Source organism: Toxorhynchites rutilus, unplaced genomic scaffold (assembly GCF_029784135.1).
Source record: "Toxorhynchites rutilus septentrionalis strain SRP unplaced genomic scaffold, ASM2978413v1 HiC_scaffold_199, whole genome shotgun sequence".
Taxonomy (NCBI): domain Eukaryota; kingdom Metazoa; phylum Arthropoda; class Insecta; order Diptera; family Culicidae; genus Toxorhynchites; species Toxorhynchites rutilus.
Genome location: NW_026599761.1, coordinates 1,236 through 25,000, shown reverse-complemented (window position 1 = coordinate 25,000; position 23,765 = coordinate 1,236). Strand labels below are relative to the sequence as shown.

Here is a 23,765-nt window from a genome sequence, read left to right as displayed (position 1 = left end):
AAGGTCTACGCTGATTCACGTCAGCGTCTAGGTGTAGCTATCCGGGTTGTCGAAGACATAAGCAGGGACATCTGCATGGAGTTCGGCCTTGACAAGTGCCGCTGTGTCCATATGCTGAAAGGGCAGCTTACCGAATCCGGAGGTTACGAGGTCTATGACGGCGAGTTCATAAGAGACATGGTTCGTGGCGAATCCTATAAATATCTTGGATTCCGACAGCTCACCGGGATTCGCCACTCCGACATCAAGACGGAGCTGCGAGACAAGTTCTTGAGTCGAGTGAACTGTGTCCTGAGGACTTTCCTCAACGCGGGGAACAAGGTACGCGCGATCAACACATTCGCGGTTCCCCTGCTGACCTTCAGTTTTGGTGTAGTCAAATGGAGCAAAACTGACCTAGAGGACCTTGAGAGGAGGATGAGGAAAGCATTTAAAGAGGCCGGAATGCACCATCCTCAATCGGCACTGGAGAGAGTTTCACTGCCACGCAAAGAAGGGGGACTTGGAATAGTCGACATATCTGCATTGTGTGTTGCCCAGGTACGACAACTGCGCGAGTACTTCGCAGAACGCGCCAACCAAAACGCGCTATACCGGGCTGTCTGCGCCGCCGACAGAGGATACAGCGCTCTGCACTTGGCGCAAGCGGAGTACCAACTCAACTGCAATCTGCAGACAGTGGAGGAGAAGATTGCAGCTTGGAAGCAGAAGGCAGTGCATGGTGCCCACCCCCATCAACTGGACCGGCCACACGTCGACAAGGCCGCATCTAATCTGTGGCTAACGCGTGGTGAACTCTCTTCAGTAGTAGAAGCCGACATGATAGCCATCCAGGACAGGATAATGCCGACGAGAAACTGCAGGCGGTACGTCTGGCATCAAGACGTTCATGACATTTGCCGGATGTGCCATCAACCAGGTGAAAACATAGAGCACATTATGGGAGGCTGTCCCGTTTTGGCCAACGCAGCCTACACCGAGCGCCACAACAACGTGGCCCGTATTGTTCATCGACAACTGGCGCTCCAATGTGCTCTACTGGAAGACAACGTACCAAACTACCGGTACCTGCCTGCACCTGTCCTGGAAAATGACCGTTTCAAGCTGTACTGGGATCGCACTGTTCTGACCGACCTCTCGATCCACCACAACCGGCCAGATATAATGGTTTACGACAAGAGCGACCGCAAAGTCACCATCATCGATGTCGCTATTCCACTGAACCAGAATCTGGAGGAGACCCACGGTCGCAAAATCTGCAAGTACCGACCATTGGCCGTGGAGCTCAAGGAACTGTGGGGGCTAAGGGAGGTCCCAAGAATTGTTCCAGTCGTTCTCTCTGGAACTGGAATTATCCCGAAGACACTTCTGGAAGCGCTAAAGGTGTTGAACATCGAGAAGGAATTGGCCGGCATCCAAAAGTCGGTCATCCTTAGCACCTGCGCGATTGTCCGACAATTTCTCGGTCAGGACTGAAACAGCACGAGCATGCAGATACGTGCATTCCGCAGAGCCTAGTCCCCCTTTGGCATTCAGAAGCCCGGGGGCAGGTGAAAATTCTGGCTAGGTTCGCCTAGTTAAGAAGTGAGATAAGTCTGCCAAAAAAAAAAAAAGAACAAACTCTTTTGAAAAAACAAATTTATTAAAATGGCCGAGCGGGAGCAAATGATTTCTCCGGAACTTCTGGCCCCGGAATTGGATGATCATGCACCAATTCCGCAACAAGAAATAACAATTCAAGGGTTACTCCAACACATAAGGAGCCTAACTCACAATCAGAACGAACTGATTGGGCAATTGAGAACACTTAAAGCAAAAGCGGAGGATCCGTTTATGCAGTTTAGAACTCCGGATCCTATTAAGAATTTACCAACATTCTCCGGAAACAAACGGGAAACAAACGCATGGCTTGAAGACGCCGAAAACACCCTGCATCTTTTTGAAAGATACAGAGATGATCCGGTCTACAGCCAATTGGTCAGAGCGGTAAAGAATAAAATCGTGGGAGAGGCCAAAGAAATTTTGATTGCTGCCGGCAACCCGAACAGTTGGGCAGAAATCAAAGAAATTATTCTAAATTCATACGGCGATAGGAGAGATTTGACATCTCATATCCAATCGTTGTTTTATATAAACCAAGGAAAAAAATCCATCACTGAATACTACAACCGAATCAAAACCATAGACACTGCTATTAAATCCACAGCAGCGACAATGGATGATTATAACAACTCTACAAGAGCAATAAATAATCTAGTGAGCCTTATGACTCTCACTAGATTCATAGATGGGCTCACAGAGGAATTGTCTATGCACGTGCGAAGCTACAGACCTAAAAGTCTGGAGGAAGCGTATGCAATCACCATACAATATGCCAACGCTGCATATAGGCAGAAGTTAAACCAAAAACCATCTGACACAAATAAAAATATCAGATCCAACAATAGTAACGGTTCACATAATTCGAAACCGTCTCCCAACCCCAATAGTAATGGCAATCACTTTAACGCGAAGCCATCCACCTCAAATTCTAACAATAACTTGCATAATCAAAAACCATACGGGTCTGCGAAATTCAAAGCTAGAGCTCCACCGCCAGATGACGATGTCTCGATGAGGACAGCGAAATCGCGGGCAGAGGTTAACAGCCACGAAACAGCAGAACACAGCAAAAATCATCAAACAGAACCTGACACTTCGGAACAGCTGGACGAATCCGTCCTCGATTCGGAAGATGACGATTATTTCGTCAACGATGAACTAAATTTTCACGTGGCCGAGGCGCTACAAAAAGAAAAATAATGAACGATAATAACTTTATTCCCTACATCACCATTGCAACATCCAAAGGCGAGATGAAATTTTTGATCGACACAGGAGCGAACAAAAATTACATATCACCCGAGCATGTAAACATAGAAAACTGCAAAACAGAACCGATTTCAAAAGTAACCAACATTAAGGGAACCTTTACAATCGATAAATCCGCTTCCTTCGACCCATTTCTTATAAATAAAAAACTGAAATTTTTCATTTTCAAATTTCATAAATTTTTCGATGGACTCATCGGATACGAGTCATTGAGAAATTTAAATGCTAAAATCGACGTCAGTAAAAATACATTGAAGATCGGGAGAAAAACAGGAAGTGGGTTATATCTATGGTATAACCGCAAGGGTGACGTAGGACTATCGTTGATTTAGAGATCATTTGTTTGAAGTTGAATCTAAATCCATCCTGAATGTATGAATAAATAAATATTTGGGTGACTTCAAAAACGAGAGTGTTACTTTGTAGACTCAAGGTTTTATGCATCCAATATTGGATACAAAAAACCTTGTTCTAAAGAATAATCTTCAGAAGCTTTCCTGTTAACTGCACTTGATTGACAAATCACAAAACCAAATGTATGTGGTCGCAGTATTATATGGATAGAAAACATTAAAATAAACTCGCTTGAATGTAATTTTCAATTCCAAGGGGAACTGGCAGATTATTTTTCAGCAACGATAATTTCTTTCCAGGTTTCTCCTCGATAACCAGCAAACGAAAAGAGTTGCGCGCGTGTATGTTTGTGTGTGTGTGGCGGCTGCTTCTATGTCTTCCCGAGGAACCGTATTTCGATGCTGATACTCTCTTGGTCACCTTCTCTTCTCCTTCTGATCGATCGGCTTTCCTGCGCTCCCTCACAGTTAAAACAAACTGATTGCATTTCAGGTCAGGTCAAGCCAGGTAATGAATACCTCGATCCCTCGCCGTTCAGCTCGTTCAGTAACGATGTTGTCTTGTCGATGTCCTCAGGCGTCGTGCACAAATTACGTAACGCAAAAATTCGGATTTTGAACCTCCCCCCCCCCTCTCGTAACGCAAACGCAAACCTATCTCTAATAAACAGAAAGTAACGCAACATCTAACCCCTCCCCCCTTATCGCGTTACGTAATTTGTGCACGACGCCTCACGAAAAATGAATGGGTTTCACCACCAGCATATCATTTCAGTATGCTTTTCGTGCGTGATTGAATCGAGAGAAGGTGTGGTTTACGATGGCAATTTGGAAGGCAAACTAGAGGAGAATGAACTCTCTGAGTATGAAAATTTCGGCGATTGAGCAATAATCGATTGAAAATTTTATAATTTTGGCGATACGAAACATTTTCCGTTTTTCATGTTATGCATCCATTATTGGATACGAAAATATCCTACTGATGGGAAAGAATAATGTTCAGAAGCTTTCCAGCTAATTACACTTGATTGAAAAATTACGAAATCAAATGTATTTGGTCGCTGTGTTCGCCATATAATTAGAAAACATTAAAATAAACTCTTTCGCATGGATGTATTCTTCAATTCCCAGGGAACTGGCAGAATATTTTTCAGCAACGATTAGATCTTTCCGGAATTTTCTCGATGCTGTATGGCATCCAAACGAAAATTCTCGTTTCAGTTTGGCCTGCAAAAAACTTTTCTGAACTCTAATCCATCAAATTTGGAGCCCTGAAAAGGGCCGTTGATTATATGCTAAGCTAATATAGCACCCTCTCCTTGGATTCGACGGGCCAGCTGAATGTCCTTGGGCATGATGTCACGCGTTTTACGTGGATAACATACAAATTGGTATCTTCGAATAAGCCTCCTGCAGCGTCATAACCGCGGAACTTTGGAAGCGCAAGTCGGTTTTGAAGTCCTGAGCAATTCCACGATCCAAAAGCTGCAAAGGTAGCTTGCGGATCAGCAATTCGGTCGACTTCCGATAGCGATGAATTTCACGCAAAGTTCCCGGTCGATAGCGATGTGGCTTCTTCACGCTTCCTGCGGCTGGTGCGCTTATCCGAGCTGCTTTCGTGGTGCCTTACCACCGAAAGACCAACGAGCTGTCTGCTTATTCCCTATGAAACGAGTCCTCACGGTGCGAGAGTAGAGTAAGAAATGAACGAAAGCAAGGGAAGTGTCATTTTATAAAACATAAAAGAATCGAATGTAAACCCCACCCTCTTTATTATATAAGCTTACTGTATACTCACGAATATAATAAGGGTGGGATTTAGATTCTATACTTTTATGGTTTATAAAATGACGCTTCCTTTGCTTTCGTTCATTTCTTACTCTACTCTCGCACCGTGAGGACTCGAGCTCGTTAGTCTTTCGCAGGCAGCTCGTTAGTCATTCGGTGGTAAGGCACACGAAGTCAGCTCGGATAAGCGCACCAGTAGCAGGATAGGTGGAGAAGCCACATCGCTATCGACCGGGAACTTTGCGTGAAATTCATCGCTATCAGAAGTCGACCGAATTTCTGATCCGCAGCTACCTTTGCAGCATTTGGATCGTGGAATTGCTCAGGACTTCAAAACCGACTTGCGCTTCCAAAGTTCCGCGGCTATGACGCTGCAGGAGGCTTATTCGAAGATACCAATTTGTGTGCTATCCATGCAAAACGCGTCACATCATGCCCAAGGACATCCAGCTGGCCCATCGTATCCGAGGAGAGCGTGCTATATTAGCTTAGCATATAATCAATGGCCCTTTTCAGGGCTCCAAATTTGATGGATTAGAGTACAGAAAAGTTTTTTACAGGCTGAACTGAAAGGAGCATTTAGCGAAAATCGTGGTTTCGATAATAATTCGTTACCGATAGGTGCCATGGATATGGATTTCTTAATGAAGAATATGAAATACATGACATGATGTAGTGAATATATCCGAAGAAATCACTTTGGTGAAACTGCATTATAAAATTATTTGTGTACGAATGTCGCAATCGATAGTCGACTCTAATTTGCGCTGGGTAATTTCCTCGGAGGACTCGATTCCTCCTTTGAACATTAATAATCTCTTTCTGGCAAAACGATGTGGTATGAATCACATTATTTGAATGATAGAATGAAGAAGTTTTCTGCCAATTTCCTTCAACCTCCAAACGTATCTTTCTCCCGTTTGTCGTTTTCGCGTTCGCTAATCCTTTCTCACAACACCCATTTCTCGTTTGAGAAATTGTTGAGTAAACATTGTTTGCCAGTGCGCGTAGAGCGGGAATTCCTAAAGATTCATTGCACCTCTAATAAATTGCCGAAAGACGTGGTCTTAGGTTGATCGCACTTGATTGAAAAAATCCAAAACGAAATGTATTTATTATATTATAAATATTATATATATATTATATTATATGAGTAGAAAGCAAATAATCGCCTTGATTTGACTTGATTTTCGCGATGTGAAACATTTTCCGTTTTTCATGTTATGCATCCAATATTGGATACGAAAATTTCCACTGATGGGGAAAAAAAATATTCAGAAGCTTTCCTGTTAATTGCGATTGATTGAAAAATAACAAAACCAAATGTATTTGGTTGCAGTGTTATATGGATAGAAAACATTAAAATAAACTCTTTCGCATGAATGTATTTTTCAATTCCCAGGGGAACTGGCAGATTATTTTTCAGCAACGATGATAGCAACGAGAATTCCGCGCGTGTATGTGTGTGTGTGTGTGTGTGGCGGCTGCTCCGATGTTTCAAGCGGAACCGTGGCATCACTCTCCTCCTGATGGATTCCCTTTTGGCCTTAGGTGCACAAACAGGCTCTTGGTGACACCGTTCATCAGCGTTTTCATGATAAACGAAATTAGCTTCACAACAACAGCGACAACATGCTCCAATCGCTGTTCAATCATAACTGAGTGGATTTACGAGCGGCGCTCGCTTATATACCGATTGGTGATTTCAATAGCCTGTTTTGAAAGCAATTTTAAGACTATTGAAACAAGTTTTTGGATGAAAAAGTAACAAGTATATGACGCGTAGACATTTTATCGTTCAAATGAAGTGTTTATCATACCATTTCGTTCAGTTGTTTAAGAGCTGTTAACGCTCAAAATCTCGGTCTCCAGCGTAACGCTTTCGTTCTCGAAACTTTGGTTTTACACCCCGGTATAGAAATGAAAGACGTAGTCCTACGTCAAAACTTTCGCAATGAAAAAGAGATTTCCCGAGAAACATAAAATCAATTTAAATGAACAAGAATATCAGTTCATAAAATTGAAAACCAAGAAAAATGGAGATTTTCTTATAGAGGAAGAAAAGCCTCACGGAAAATTTTCTATCTTGCCAGGCCTCTACAGAAGTGCTAATAACACAGCCTTTGTAGCAGTGCAAAATTATACAAAAAAATCGATGGAAATCAATTCGAACGAGATCAAGCTTTGCAATGACTTGGATACAGAGGTTGACCCATTCGAGCTGACAGAGCTACCGAAAAAGGTTGACTCTGAAAATTACACCATAAGAGACGATCATATGAATGAGGAGGAGAAATATACCCTCAGGAAATTGATCAGGAAATACAACGACGTTTTATATGTGGAAAGTGATAAGTTATCATTCACCCATAAAATTAAACATAAAATACGCACCGTGGACAGTATTCCGATACACTCCAAATCGTATAAGTACCCCTACGTGTACGAAAGCGAGGTGCAGGAGCAAGTTAAAAAGATGCTGAAAGACGGAATCATAAAAGAGTCAATCTCGCCTTACACGTCACCTGTGTGGGTGGTTCCTAAAAAGTCCGATGCATCTGGACGAAAAAAATTCCGTTTAGTGATCGATTACCGAAAACTAAACGAGAAAACAATTAATGACAAATACCCTATACCAGAAATTACGGATATTCTGGATAAATTAGGAAAGGCGAAATATTTTTCAACAATCGATTTAGTTTCTGGCTTCCACCAAATTCAATTAGCGGAGGAAGATACAGAAAAAACTGCTTTTTCCGTAAACGGTGGCAAATATGAGTTTACTCGTATGCCATTTGGCTTGAAGAATGCCCCAGCGACTTTTCAAAGAGTCATGGATTGCATTCTGAGAGATTTAGTAGGAGTATGTTGTTTCGTCTATATGGACGATATCATCATCTTCTCCAGCTCGCTTCAAGAGCACTTGAAAAATTTGTCGCAAGTCTTCGCAAAATTGAAAGAAGCAAGACTAAAAATTCAGCTGGACAAATGCGAGTTCTTTAGGAAAGAAACGCAATTTTTAGGTCATACAGTCTCTGAAGAGGGAGTACGACCAAACAGCGACAAAATTGATGCAATAAGGCAATGGCCAATACCTAAAAGCGAAAAAGAAGTGAGACAATTCCTAGGAATGCTTGGCTACTACAGGCGATTTATTAAGGATTTCGCAAAAATTGTAAAGCCGTTAACAGCACTTCTCCGAAAGGATATTGAATTCGAAATTACACCAGAAGTAGTAACATGCTTCGAAAAGTGTAAGCAACTTCTGACGATCGACCCGGTATTAATTTACCCTGATTTTAGCAAAGAATTTTCACTAACAACGGATGCGAGTGACCACGCTATTGGTGCAGTGTTGTCACAAGGGCCAGCAGGTAACGACCGACCCATCGCATACGCCTCACGTACTTTGAATAAAACGGAAGAACGATATTCCACTACCGAAAAGGAGTTTCTCGCGATAGTATGGGCAGTGAAACATTTCAGACCATACCTCTATGGTAGAAAGTTTAAAATGTTCACCGACCACCAACCACTAACATTTTCTTTCACGAACGCTAACCACAGAATAATTAGAGGAAAGCTGGCTTTAGAGGAATTCGATTACGAACTAATCTACAAACCGGGAAAACAAAACGTTGTCGCCGACGCGCTGTCGCGCGTAAACATAGAAAAACACCTGAACGCACACTCGCAATCATCGCTTTCCCTAAATGTTGAACCTTCTGAGCGAGGAAACGAACCTTCAGACGACGAAAGTGACGGAACGACAGTACACTCAGCGGATACGAGTGATGACTACTTTATTCGGTATACTGAGAGACCTATCAACGTTTTTCGGACACAAGTCATATTCAAAATAGGAAATGTAGAACTTGCAGCCTACGAACAAATTTTTCCAAAATATCACAGACACACAATAGTAAAAAGAACATACACCGAAGAAGACATAGTTGAAACGTTGAAACGGACCCTGAATCCGAAGGGTTTGAGTTGTATAAAAGTACCTATCTCATTAGCACAACTAGTGCAGGAGACGTATAAAAAACATTTTTCCTCAAATATTATTTACAAAGTATTTATTTCAGAGACCATGTTGGAGGACATCAGAATGGAAGTCGAGCAAGACGAGATCATAAGAAGAATTCACCAATACGGACACAGAGGAATCAAAGAAAACCGGAACCAGATTCTACAAACACACTTTTTCCCGCAACTCGATCGAAAGGTCAAAATTTATGTCGATTCCTGTGATATTTGCAAAAAAGCCAAATATGACAGAAATCCACCCAAACTAATTAGAAAAAGCACATTTGGACAGAAACCTTTCGACAGAGTCCACATTGACATTTTCTTCCTAAAAGGTCAAAAGTGGCTCACCATAGTTGATTCATTTTCAAAATTTGCAAACGCGATTCCATTAAGCACAAGAACAATAGTTGATATCAAAACCGCAATAACCGAACACATTCGAAATTTTGGAAGACCTCAAACTATAGTGAGTGACCAAGAGCCATCTTTCAGGTCCATAGACTTTATGGGATTCCTAAATGATCTCAATATAGAGATACACCTCGCAAGTGGATCCAATTCAAATGGTATCGTGGAACGTTTCCACTCCACTTTAATTGAAACCTTCCGCACAAACAAAGCAAAATTTAAAGATTTAACATTAAACGAGCAAGTAAATATCGCCATCGACATTTACAATAATAGTTTCCACTCAGTAATAAAAACCCAACCGCGAAATTTGATTTTTAATAACTCTGGATCTACGAATATGGAAGAAATATCTGAAAAATCTAAAAACCTGCAATTTGCAGTTAAAATCGAACTAAATAGACGAAAAGATAAATACGAACAACAAAATATGAATAACGAAAAACCTGAAGATCTTCAACCAGGCGAAATTAAATACATAAAAAACTCTCAACGTTTAACAAAGGACAAAGATCCGTTTAAAATAACAACGATTAAACACAACAACGAACTAACATTTGAAGACGTCAATAATATTAAAATCCACAAAAATAGAATAAAGAAATAACCGATAAATCAATTATTTAACTCTCGTTGCAGATTTTCATGCATCGTCATAATAAATTGCACAAAACTTAAAGATCTATCTCACAACAATGGTATAATTGCCATAAAATTAAAACAAGTCAGGATTAGGATAGGATTCGAGAGAATTATCCAAAAGATTAATATCCACTCTATCGAACATAATATCAATTACATTGAAAAAATCGCAGGAAATATTAAAGTTATAGACCACTTAAGAAGTACTTTAGATTTCAAAATACAAAACTCAAAAGGTAAATTGATGAGCTTGTATTCCCACAGAAGTAAAAGAGCATTAGTAAACGCATTAGGAACAGCAATAAAATTAATAGCAGGAAACCCTGATAATGACGATTTAGAAATTATAAACCATAGTTTGGGAACTTTAGAGAAACAGGAAAATTTACTATCGAAATCTATATCAAGACAAATAATCATTAACGAAAAAATACAAAACAAAATTAACAACATAACAGACGTACTCAAAAAGATCAATAAACAGATTGTGGAACAGAGGAACAATTCTTTGGTAACCAGAGCAGATTTGGAATATATCAACATGATTGTAAACCTTGACTCTATAATTCAGATTCTCGGAAATATTGAAGAACAAATCGAGTTTGCTAAACTCAACATTTTAAACAGAAATTTATTTTCATTTGAAGAGAAGAAGTACATTTTCAACAGACTCAATGCTCAAAAGCTAAAGCTAGACTATTTAGATCAAATATTCCAGTACAGCTCAGGAAGCGTTATTGTAAGCCAAGGTGAAATTATAATACTGGTGAAAATACCCATCCTCGGGGACAACGAGTTCGACCTGATCAACATTCAGACGCTCAACATAAACAGTACACGAATCAGCACAGACGTAAAACTGGTGGCAAAGCATGGAGACATCATTTACAGACAAAGCGAACTTTGCGACATTTGCGAAGCTACAACCCTTCTCGAAGATGATTGCATCTATAACCTTCTGAATCACCAAACACCAAAATGTATCATAAAACCCGTCAGACAACCCATCCGTGTCGAAGAAATTAAGAAAGGAGTCATACTTGTTGACACAAACAAAAATGTATTGATCTCTGATTCATGCAACAATTCCAGACTGATCAACACCCCGACAATCATCGAAACAAACAACTGTACAATCAAAGTGATGAACATCACCTTCAATAACCAAGTAACTTTTGGAAATAGTGAAGAATACCTTCTCCCAATATACGGAAATAAGTTGATACAATTAAACTATACAGAGGAGAATAATGAAATCAACCACCTCAAATTGGAAAACCTTAACAGTCTGCAGGACATAAAGTTAGACCTGCATCGTTCAAAAAGGACAACAACCATCGGAGGAGGAGTCCTCCTCATGCTAATCATTATCTGTTCTTTTACCATTTATATCATCGACAGAAGATTCAAAGCGAAGGAAAGAGCAACTCTGGAAATTCGAAGCCATGTTGGAACCACCACGGAACTTAAACAAACCATTGGAAAAGGAGAATTTGGACCATTGCCGAGTCTCGTCCTTTTCAAAAGATCGTCCGAGGACGGACGAGAATCTAAGGGGGGAAGCGTTACACCACAACCGACCGACCAAGGCGTCCCAGAAGTCAAGACGTCAGCAAAAGCCCAGCCGAGACCCATAGCAACAGACAGAGGCGTCAAAGTTACACCGCGCGTGTAAACCAACATTTGCCGACGCCGCGGAAATCAATCGAACGACGCGAACAAAGGTTCGATCAGGTTCGAACCACCGACGGAAATAATGAGATCAGCAGATGTAGTCTATTTAAGCCTTGTAATACGATTATAGAATTCAGTCTTGAGCGTAGCCGAGTTGAATACGGGCATAAAGGTTTATGAACCGAATGTAAAGTGTTATAAACGAATAAAAAGGGTAATTAGAAATTAAATAAAAGTTTTTTTTAAACCGCGAGTTAAGTCACGGCATTATTTATATATATATATATATATATATATATATATATATATATATATATATATATATATATATATATATATATATATATATATATATATATATATATATATATATGAATAGCCCTCACAATTTCCAACAAGTCGTCCATACATCGGAAGATAGGCACTTTTAGAGGGAAATTTTTTTCTAACAACAACTTTTTTATATTTTCTTTGAAAAAAATACAACTAATCCTAATTTTGTTTAAAGTCAAGATAGCGATGTAGTGTATTCGACAAAGTTTTAGATCTTATTAATATGTGAACTTTTGCCGAATACGTCAACTTTCTATCTGTCATAGTTTTTGGAATATATGTGACATGTTTCTAAATAGAGAAAAGTTTGCAGAACATGTAAATTGCGATAATTTGTACATAAAAATGCTATGAATTAAACATTAATACAGTCAACTCTCCCTTACTCGATGTTCTGTAACTCGATATTTTCCCTAACTCGATGAATTTCATGGCACCTTTGATTTTACATGCATTCTTCTCTCCCTAACTCGATACCTCCCTTACTCGATGCCTCTCTTACTCGATGGGCTTTGTTTCATTTTTCCATGGATTTTTACCTCGCTAACTCGATTGATTTTCGCGTACTTGTTTTTGTGCGTTTCTAGCTGTCATTTCAATTGCTCTTGAAAGTGAAGACGAAGTGTTCGTATTATCAAGGATTTTTTTTTCAAGTATGGAAAACCAGGGAAAACCTTTCAAGCGAACGATTAAAACGCTAACCATAGCGCAAAGTTTGAGCATCATCGAGCAGGTCGAAAAGTATGGGCGAAAGGTGTCTGAAGTTGCAAAAGATTTCAGTATTGCACAAAGTACGGTGTCAACACTATTCAAGCAAAAGGAAAAATGGCATCGGATGGGAAAATTGAATGTGGACAAAAAGCGTAAAAGGTTGGTTGGGAACGAGAAGCTGGAACGGTCAATGGAAATTTTTGTCGATCAAGCCAGAGAGAATAATTTACCTCTCTCAGGTTCTATTCTTCGGGAGAAGGCTTGCGAATTTGCCCAGAAACTGGGAATTCCCAATTTTAAAGGAAGTTCTGGATGGCTAAGTAAATTTTTAAAACGGCAAAAGATGACATTTCGGAAGCTATGTGGCGAGAGTGCCAGTGTAGATCTCAGTGTAACGGACAACTGGATTTCGCAAACCCTACCCAGTATAATCGCCGAGTATGATGCACGTGATATCTACAATACAGACGAAACAGGACTTTACTACAAATGTTTGCCAGACAAAACATTTGCATTTCGATCAGAAACTTGCCACGGAGGAAAATATTCGAAACAACGTCTGACAGTCATGTGTGCAACCAACATGGACGGAAGCGATAAACTACCATTGCTGGTCATTGGAAAGAGTAAAAACCCACGGTGTTTCAAAAAGAAGAAATCATTACCAGTGATATACGAGAGTAACACCAAGGCCTGGATGACCTCTATTCTTTTTGAGAAATGGATTATGCAACTTGACGAAAGATTTTCCAAAGAAAATAGAAAGGTATTGATTCGGGAATTATGTGTAATGGGAATGTATCATACTTATATCTCTTTCTCCTCAAAGGTGGTCATGTTCGTTGATAATTGTACAGCGCACCCAAAATCTCTCCAACCAAAGCGATAAATTTGCAGTTTTTTCCACCAAACTCTACTTCAGCCGTTGGACTTGGGCATAATCAAGAACCTGAAACAGTACTATCGCCATGAATTAGTAAAACGAAGACTGCTAGAAATGGAGGATACAACGGTATTTTTTTCCTTTTTACATTCATGTTATTCAGCACTCATACTGTATTCAAATATACTCTAGGACCTTTCAGATATATCGGTATTGGATGCAATTGAATTACTTTCACGCTCTTGGATAAAATCTGGTTAAATCTGAGACTGTTCAAAATTGCTTCAGGAAACCCGGATTTTCCATAAATGATGATGATGATATTCCGCTGGCAGAATTAATGCGTCGTGAGCTTGCTGCTGTCGACAGTGCAGTACCATTCGATTGTTCATCGTCATTTGATGAATATTGCGAAATGGATCAAAACGTGATTTGCTGTGATCTAATGACTGATACCGATGTACTGGAAAGTGTTGAAGAAGCTGAAAAAAACGTTGAAAATAGTAGTCCTATGGAGTTAGAGGAGGTTCAGGAAGTTTCAGCTGATTGTTTTGAAATTACACATTCGAACGTATATATATACGTATTGCAATCAACTGAAAATGTTCCCGTGAAACTATTTCAACATTTCTTTGCGATTGAACAGTTCCTGCGTGATCGTTACAATTTAGTTTGAATTACATACATAATTAATATTTTCTTTGTTAACCTAGTTCCTTTTCCATTTCCAATACCATTTTACAATAAAATTGGCCTACTAAACAAACATCCTATGTATTTTAAATTTATATTAAAATTTGAGAAAAGAATGTATAATAGTACATGCGCATTAGTACATATAGGGTAAATGTACTAATGCACAAAAACAAATCAATTATAGTAATATCCTGTATACGCAATGGTACCAATTATAGTAAACCCCATTTATCATAATTGGTTTATTCCTAATTGGGTCATATTTTTAAGCCCTAATATTGGGACACTTACCCTAACATCATATATTTGCAATTTGTGGCATAAAAAAAAATATGAAAAAATGTTCTGTATCGCGATACCTCCCTAACTCGATGGTCCCTTGGATATCGAGTTAGGGAGAGTTGACTGTAGTATTTTTTCAAAGAAAAAAAACCAAAAAGTTGTTGTTCGAAAAACTTGAACTTTAACTTTAAAATTTTTTTTTTCAAAATTTTTCAAATTTCAATTTTTTTCCAAAAAAATCTTTGATAATTTTTAATGAAAACCTTAGTTATTTCGCACATTTCTTTTTGTAGATGTTATAGTTTTTAAATTAAGATTTTTCGAAAAGTTGAAAGTTGAAAAAGTTTTTTTTTATCTTCGTTTATTTTTCGTCGGCCTATTTCTGCCATTTCAGTGCCAATCACCGACATTAGGGAGGCGACTCCACCTGTTCCTACCTATCAGACTCAACAACTCATGAGCCGGGCAAACTTCTTTTACTTGCCCTCCGAAGGAAGACGTAACCAGATATTTTTCGCCTCAGAAAATCCCAACGACGCTAGCTGGGATTGAACCCAGGCCGATCGGATTGTGAGGCTGTTACGCTAACCACACAACCACTGGCACCGTCAAAGTTGAAAAAGTTGAAAAAACTCAAAAATTAAAAAAAAACTTCCAAAAACATTTCAGACCTTCAAAGTTTTAGTCAAAGAATGAAATTATTTTGGTTTTCATTAAAAATTATCAAAAAGTTTTTGGAAAAGAATTTCATTGATAAAAAAAAATATTTTGAAAATTAAAATTCATTTTTCTCGAAAACATATGCTTTCAAAATTCCGAAAGATATAGATATAAATAACCCTTAAAATATCCAACAAGTTTTCCATACATCGGACGACGGCCACATTTACATGGAAAATGTTTTTCGAACAACAACTTTTTCATGTTTTCCTTTGAAAAAATACTATTAATGTTATAGAGTATTGATGGTTGAATATGAAAAAATGTACACTGAGAAAAATAATGAATACTCTTTTTTTTAATTACAAAATGAAAATTCAATTTGCAATATCCAAAATACATATTTTTGAATTTTTTTTTTATTTTTTCATACAAAATAGAAGTCATGCAGAAAATATAAGATGGTAAAACTATTTTTGACGAACTTGGTGGAACATCGAATTTTTAGGAATTTTCGAAACTTCTAATTTTTGTATATAAACATTCATTTTAAGCCACAAATTATGAATTCTGATGTGATTTGAAACAAAAAAGGTTATTATCAATCTCCTTCTAACTGTAGCCATTCTCGAAATATTTAAGAAAATATTTCCAATTTATTGTCTTTTTTATAGTAAATAATCCCTTTTAATATGTTATATGGAAATTCATAAAATTTCATGAACATGACGGTATAACACGACAAACATATTAAAATTTTTATTTACTATAAAAAAGATTATAAATTAGAAATATTTTTTTGAATATCTCGAGAATGGTTGCATTTAGAAGGAGATTGATAATGACTTTTTTTGTTTTAAATCACATCAGAATTCATAATTTGTGGCTAAGAATGATTGCTAACATACAAAAATTCGAAGTTTCGAAAATTCCTAAAAATTCGATGTTCCACAAAATTCGTCAAAAATAGTTTTACCATCTTGGGCCCATTTTTAAAATTTTCAACATGATTTCTATTTTATATGAAAAAATTGAAAAAAAAATATAAAAAAAAGAGTACTAATGTGTATATTTTTTTTAAAATTAAGCCAACAATACTCTATAACTCATTCTAATACTCTATTTCGGTACGACTCATATTTTTTGAGATATAAATTATCAAAGATTTCTCTTACTAAAATCGATACGCCCTTTTCAAAAGTTACGCTTGAGTCAAAAAATTCCCAATTGCTGTGGAAAACTCATATCTCCTCTAACCCAAACGGAATACACACTTTCATTGGACTCATGTTTTGTCATTTGTCGATTTCATTTGGAATTACTCAGATGTAAAGAGCATTGTTTTGTATGTTCAAACAAAAAGATAAAAAGCGAAAGATGATGAACTAATTATGTCGGTGATACATGCGACAGATATCACGCGAAAAAGAATTATAGCAAATATTTTTGAATCATAAACATAAAAACATTGTTTAGTAAATACTTATTAGAAGTTCACAAAAATAAAGGAATCTTGTTCATCTTACATAGTTATACATCTTTGCTTCTTCAAGTAAAACTAATTGCGACCAGTACTACATACATGTCGGCATTTAAGACCACCGCAAAGGGTTAAAATTAAACGTTCGTCTAGCTGACCCGGCTACGTTTGTCCTGTCCAAAATTGATTTTTTGATATGAATACTTTTGAACACTCGCGTTCTTTCAGAAAGCGAACGCTCGTGGCTTGAATTCCAGAAAATTAATTGATCAATCTTTCAATTGGCATTTGTCATGCTAGACACGAATGAGTTTTAAAGTCTAAAATTCTATAATAGAATATAAATATCAATCCATAATTTGCAATTAACTCTATCAGATTACCAAGCTCGAGAGCAGTTTCAAATTGCTCAGTTTTTTTCCGATTTTATTCCTTTAAAAAAATATATTTTACTTTTCACTGCAGTACATATGCGTAGTCAATTTTTTTAATTTTTCTTTTTTTTAAATATTCTTCATAGCATTTTATCATTCTAATTTGAGTGGAGACAGACATAATAATATATAGACAACTCAAATATGATCAGCCGTTCTCTTGTGATGATGAGTTATACGTACGTGGGAAAAATCTTGATTATGCTTCAAAATCTTTATATATATAAAATTTTGAAGCTTAATCTTTGCTTTAGTATCATTGATTGGCATAGTTAATATGAATTTGACGATGTTGATGGTATCCTCGTGAAAATTCGCATTTACTGTGCTTTAGTAGGAAAAAGATAAACAGTGATATTCATTTATTGTATCTTTGGCATCTTTTCGCCCTAGATTGAACATGAGACAGCAGTATTACACGCTTCGCATGAATGCCAAAATGACTCTCATTCAGACTGATTCGATTCCTATATGAATAAAATTGGTGAGTTGGGAAAAAAATATTATTGTGATCGAGCCATAACTAATATTGGATCGTTATTTTGAAAAATCTGTAAATCTGTATGGAAACCTAAAAAATCTGTAATCTGTATCTACAGATTCTTGGTTTCAAAAAGACTGAAAAATCTGTATAAATACAGATTATTCTGTAGATATGGTAATCCTGCTCCCACCTTGAAAGATTTCGATGATTAAAAAATCGAAACTTTGGGCGCTTTGAGGCACCCCTAAATCATGTCCGATTAGCTTAAATTTTGCACAGGTCATTTTTTCGGGCTGATAAACAATATGTAGATGGTCGGTTCTTTAAATTCGACATTATTTTTTTCCATACCTTCATTGCCTCTCAGGCTCCAAGTCCCAAAAGGTCGATTTTCGGCCAAACATTTTTTTTTCGAGATAACTCCAGATCTCGACGTTTCATGCATTTTTAAGTCATTTGGCATCGAAATTTTTTTTTCGATTTTCCAATCTTCAAAAAATCAAAACTTTAAGCGCTTTGAGGTACTCCTAAACCATGTCCGATTGAGCTGAAACTTTGCAAACGTCATTTTTTGGACCAATAAACAAAATGTACATGGTCGGTTTTTGAAATTTGACATGACCATTTTCGCTGCCGCCCTAATGAGGATCTATGCCTATGACCCGTAACTATAAAAGTTCGATCATAGGAAATAGTTTGGTCACTCACTTCAGATACTTTTGTAATACAGATTTCACTGAAGAGTATCAATGATATGAGAAAAAAATATATGAACGTTTGACAAGGTAGCCCTCTCAGGCGGCTCAATCCGTTTATTGATAAACTAGCTGACCCGGCAAACTTCGTCCCGCCCAAAATTTGTTTTTTGTTAGCAATACCTTCAAACATTCACGTTTTCACGTTCGAGAGGGGGTGGAGTGTCTAACCACCGTAAAAACATTTATTGCACCCTAAAACCTTCACATGCCAAATTTGGTTTCATTTGGTTGATTAATTCTCGAGTTATGCAGAAATTTGTGTTTAATTTGTATGGCAGACCCCCCCCCCCCCCTTAGAGAGGGGGTGGAGAGTCTTACCACCATAGAAACATTTACTGCAATATGCCTAATTTGGTTTCATTTGCTTGATTAATTCTCGAGTAATACAGAAATTTGTGTTTCATTTGTATGGCAGCTCCCCCTTAGAGAGGGGGAGGGGTCTCAAACTATCACGAAAATCATCCCTGGCCCCTAAAACCCCTACATACCAATTTTCATGTTGATCGGTTCAGTAGTTTTCGAGTCCATAAGAATCAGACAGACAGACAGAAATCCAGAGAAATTCTTGAATGTGTGTTTTTTTTAAATTTAATTTTGAATGTATAGGTGGTTGTATTCAAAAAAAAAATTCGTCCTGTACACGTGGACTCAGTTTATACCCCCTCTTCCCTCTCCGTGGACAATCGTGGGCATTTTCTTATCCCTTCTTCTATGCCCTTAAATTCTTCTCTTTCCAGCCTACAATAATTTAAATCATTCGATCATTTAATAATACGCAGTTCAAACTACTTACAATCGATTTGGTACCAATACAATTTTAGATTTTTTAATTTTCCAATAAATTCATTTCGCTACCTTTCTCTGATTACACTTTGTTTTGATTATTTATTTTGACATTTAGTTCCTTTCTATTGTTTCCTAATTTCCTTACCACTGTTTATCATGATGGCCGATCTAAATGGTCCACTGCTCTCGCCGAGGGGACCTTCCATGGCCGGCCAAAGAAGCCGTAACACCCATATTAACATTTTCCATTTGTATAATATCGCTGGTTTATGTCATGAAGCGACCCTAATTCCTCCATATATGTATGTAGAGACGCTTGGAGAATGCTTCGCTCCATTTTTTCATATTTCATTGAAGCACACTTGCGCTTTGTCGTCAAGATCCAAAAGTGCATCACCCTTGTCGAAAATCGAACACTTCTCTAATTACATTTTGTTGTTACCGAGTCTACATTTTTTTCCGTACATCAATTTTGTTATTTTTGTGCGAGTGAAACAAATCTCAAGTTTCCATTCGGTTCGTGGCAGTTCAACACACACGGGACATTTTTTGATTACTCGGCGCATAATTATTTATCGGCAGATATAGCGGGGTAACTCCAAGCGCCTCCTCAGAAATTCGAAGGTAGAAGAATTAGTTTGTAGAATTAATTTCGGAAAAATAGAAGAGTCGAGAGTTGCACGCTAAAACGATTGGTCGAGTTTTAGTTGTATGAAAGAAAGCCAAGACCGTTCAGGCGACGCTACAGTCAATTAGCTACGAAGTTTGCAGTTTTCGCTCAAATCGAATGTGAGTACAAAGTTTCATCCGAAAAAAAAATACTCGGTAAGATGTCGAATATTTTCAACTCTTCTACTTTTGGCTGTAACCGAGAGTCGATTATGGACGGGATTCTGATTCCCCAAATTCGCAGAATTGTGCAAAGTGCCTCTACTTGAATTCCTCCGGCACGAAGGAAAAAAAAATCAACTAATTACTAAAGCCAACTGATGACACGCACATACACGATTCCCAAACACCACCGATTCAGTGCCAATCACATCGACCCGCACCCATCCTTCTTATCACATTTATAGCCGGAAAACAAAACGAAGAAGCACCTCGTGATTGCGACAACAACGACAACGACGACTATTGATGAAGTTGTTAGGTAACAAGAACAACAAACAACAAACACCCATAACCGGATGGATCGGTCGCCCAGCGCAAGATTGCGAGTATTTGCGATGGGTAGAGAAAATTAATTAGTTTATTAAATTCTTGTTATTTTTGCCAGTGCCAGTGATGGCCCGTTCCGAGCGTTCCGGTTATCAGTGGTATGTCATCTCTCATTACACAAATATGAAACTTTTTTTTTTCGTTTTCTCGTTCTTTGCCCAACGCTGTTTTATGTTGTGTGTTGTCATTGCTGATTTGGGGCTCATTCGTCTTTGGTTTTGCGGGGAAGGGGGAGGGCGAGGCACAACAGTGGAACACTAATTAGTCACTGTTCTGTGTGTGTGCGTGTATGTAACCCGAAATGGAACGAAACTTTTGTGGCCGGAGATCTTGCTTGTCTCCGTCTCCGGGTGGAGCTTCTTTCTGATATATTTATCGATCTTACGTAACCAGAGTGTGTGCCTTCGTGCAATTTCAGATATTTAATATTTTTCCTGAATGTCTCTGTGTGCTTTTCTCGTTCCTCTGTTTGTGCCTTTCCAGGTGAGCGAACATTGTGTGGAGGAGATTCATATCTTCGGGCACATAGCAGAGGTACCGGCGACCAGCAGCAGTGTGGGACGGGACAACGCATGGTCGTTGTGGTCTCCCGAACACTTGTTTTACTGCTTGGCCTTCTTTCCCGGAGTCGAACCGTATGCCCTAGAGGGGAGCAGGGACACGATGTATGCGTCGTAAACAATGCGAAAAGCATATTTCTTGGTCAGTATGAAAACAACGTGATACAGCTATTTATGAAAATCTAGGGATAAGCTTCTTGTGTCTTTGTCGGGCAGATTGAAGATCCGGACTAAGCAGGGGCGATGGTGGGAGGAAAATATAAAATCGATATAACTCGTCGGGCAGAAAACATAAGAAGGCCACATCCATTATGGATTGGCCGCTCTAATGTTTTGAACTGTCCTTCACACATGAATAATTGATTGTTTTATAAAGAAAGCTGCTCGAGAGCGGGAGTTTTGTCTGGTCGGGGAACTGACAGCTGTGTGGCGAGCGATCACATATAACAACGATAAGGAGCACAGGAATGCCTGCCGGTTGTTGTGTGTGTTGTTTTCTACAAAAAATATGGTAAATAATTAAAGCGCAGTTATTCTAACAGAGCAGGTACCACGTTCCTGATTGAGGATTCACTATGATGTACAAATAATTATAGTTTGAATATTTAATTCACCAGCTGATAGCGTCTCGGGAACTAAACCTCGAATCCTGACGATCCTGACACTCGACTCTCTACTCTCTACTTTTACTTTACCGTACTTATAATAATGAATTTTGTTTCATCTTAACTTTGATTTTTTTTCAAACTGTATATAATCGAGTCTAAAATTGTATATAATCGAATCATACATAATCGAGTCAGTATATAACCGGGTCTGACCTGTCGGCTTCTTAGTTAGTACGGAGAGGTATGCATATGCGCACATCACACCGATTCAGTTGGGTCGGGTTTTTGCGCTAGCAGGCCAACCCGACGAAACTATTGGCCGATAAAAAGTCTGCAGTTTGCGGGGACTCTTACGAGCATTCCTGACTTTTCCATAAAAATGAAAAATCACTTCTATATTATACATAAAAAAAACAAAATTTATTATAGTTTTCGCATTGAAATTGACATTTGGTATGCAGTTAAATTTAAAAAAAAATATTTTCATCCATCTAAATACTATTCATTCGATACTGGAGAATCGAAAATAGATTGTGGGGTTCAAAAGTAACAAATTTCCAAAAATGACTATATTTGGCGAAATGGCAAAAACGGATTTATTTTCACTGTATATAAACGAGTCAAAAAAAAATTTTTTTTAATCGTTTTTATGCATATATATTTTTTTTTTCAATATAAAAGAAGAATTTTATTCTTGATTCATCCCCTTAAAATCATAAAATACCTTTCTCATATAAATAATCCGAATTCTTTCAGGAGGTGAGAGAGGATCATATTTGATGAAAAAAATCCTTCTACTTTTTATTTGTTTCTGACTCTGTAATTTCAATTTTTTTTTATTAATTTCATCCTAGAAATTCATAGTGAGCTTGATTATTTCTATCAATAAAATTAAAGTTTTCTAACCACTCTACAATTTGTTCTTTGACACCAAACTTCTAACTAATGTCGAAAAAAAAAGGATAGCATTTTTCATAGAGTTCACTTCAATGCCTTCGATTTGGTGGTACAGGATATAAATTCGGAACGGCGCACAGTTTTGAAAAAACTTACGAGATAGCTGAGTTCTATTTTCAGCAAACGAGAGAGAGAGAGAGAGAGAGAGAGCAAGAGAGCGAGAGAGAGGGAGAGAGAGAGCGAGAGAGGAGAGAGAGAGCAAGAGAGCGAGAGAGGAGAGAGAGGGGAGAGAGAGAGAGAGAGAGAGAGAGCGAAGAGAGAGAACAAGAGAGAGAGAAAGAGAGAGAGAAGAGAACAAGAGAGAGAGAAAGAAAGAGAGAACAAGAGAGAGAGGAAGAGAGAGAATAAGAAAGAGAGAGAAAGAGAGAGAATAAGAAAGAGAGAGAAAGAGAGAGAAGAGAGAGAATAAGAAAGAGAGAGAAAGAGAGAGAAAGAGAGAGAATAACAAAGAGAGAGAAAGAGAGAGAAAGAGAGAGAATAACAAAGAGAGAGAAAGAGAGAGAATAAGAAAGAGAGAGAAAGAGAGAGAATAAGAAAGAGAGAGAAAGAGAGAGAATAAGAAAGAGAGAGAAAGAGAGAGAATAGAAAGAGAGAGAAAGAGAGAGAATAAGAAAGAGAGAGAAAGAGAGAGAAAGAGAGAGAATAAGAAAGAGAGAGAATAAGAAAGAGAGAGAATAAGAAAGAGAGAGAATAAGAAGAGAGAGAATAAGAAAGAGAGAGAATAAAAAGAGAGAGAATAAGAAAGAGAGAGAATAAGAAGAGAGAGAATAAGAAGAGAGAGAATAAGAAAGAGAGAGAATAAGAAAGAGAGAGAATAAGAAAAGAGAGAGAATAAGAAAAGAGAGAGAATAAGAAAAGAGAGAGAATAAGAAAGAGAGAGAATAAGAAAGAGAGAGAATAAGAAAGGAGAGAATAAGAAAGAGAGAGAATAAGAAAGAGAGAGAATAAGAAAGAGAGAGAATAAGAAAGAGAGAGAATAAGAAAGAGAGAGAATAAGAAAGAGAGAGAATAAGAAAGAGAGAGAATAAGAAAGAGAGAGAATAAGAAAGAGAGAGAATAAGAAAGAGAGAGAAAAGAGAGATAGAGAGGAAGAGAAAGAGAAAGAGAAAGAAAGAGAAGAGAAAGAGAAAGAGAAAGAGAAAGAGAA

General features: G+C 37.9%; 1 protein-coding gene across 1 annotated transcript; it reads left to right on the top strand.

Annotated features, from left to right (window-relative positions):
• The first annotated feature begins 12,370 nt into the window (after positions 1-12,370).
• On the top strand, positions 12,371-13,885 carry LOC129781733 (tigger transposable element-derived protein 4-like). The gene is made up of 2 exons (XM_055789313.1): positions 12,371-13,578; positions 13,642-13,885. Exons 1-2 carry the CDS (start codon positions 12,757-12,759, stop codon positions 13,699-13,701), a joined length of 882 nt encoding a protein of 293 aa, XP_055645288.1. The 5' UTR covers positions 12,371-12,756; the 3' UTR covers positions 13,702-13,885.
• The last annotated feature ends 9,880 nt before the right edge of the window (positions 13,886-23,765 follow it).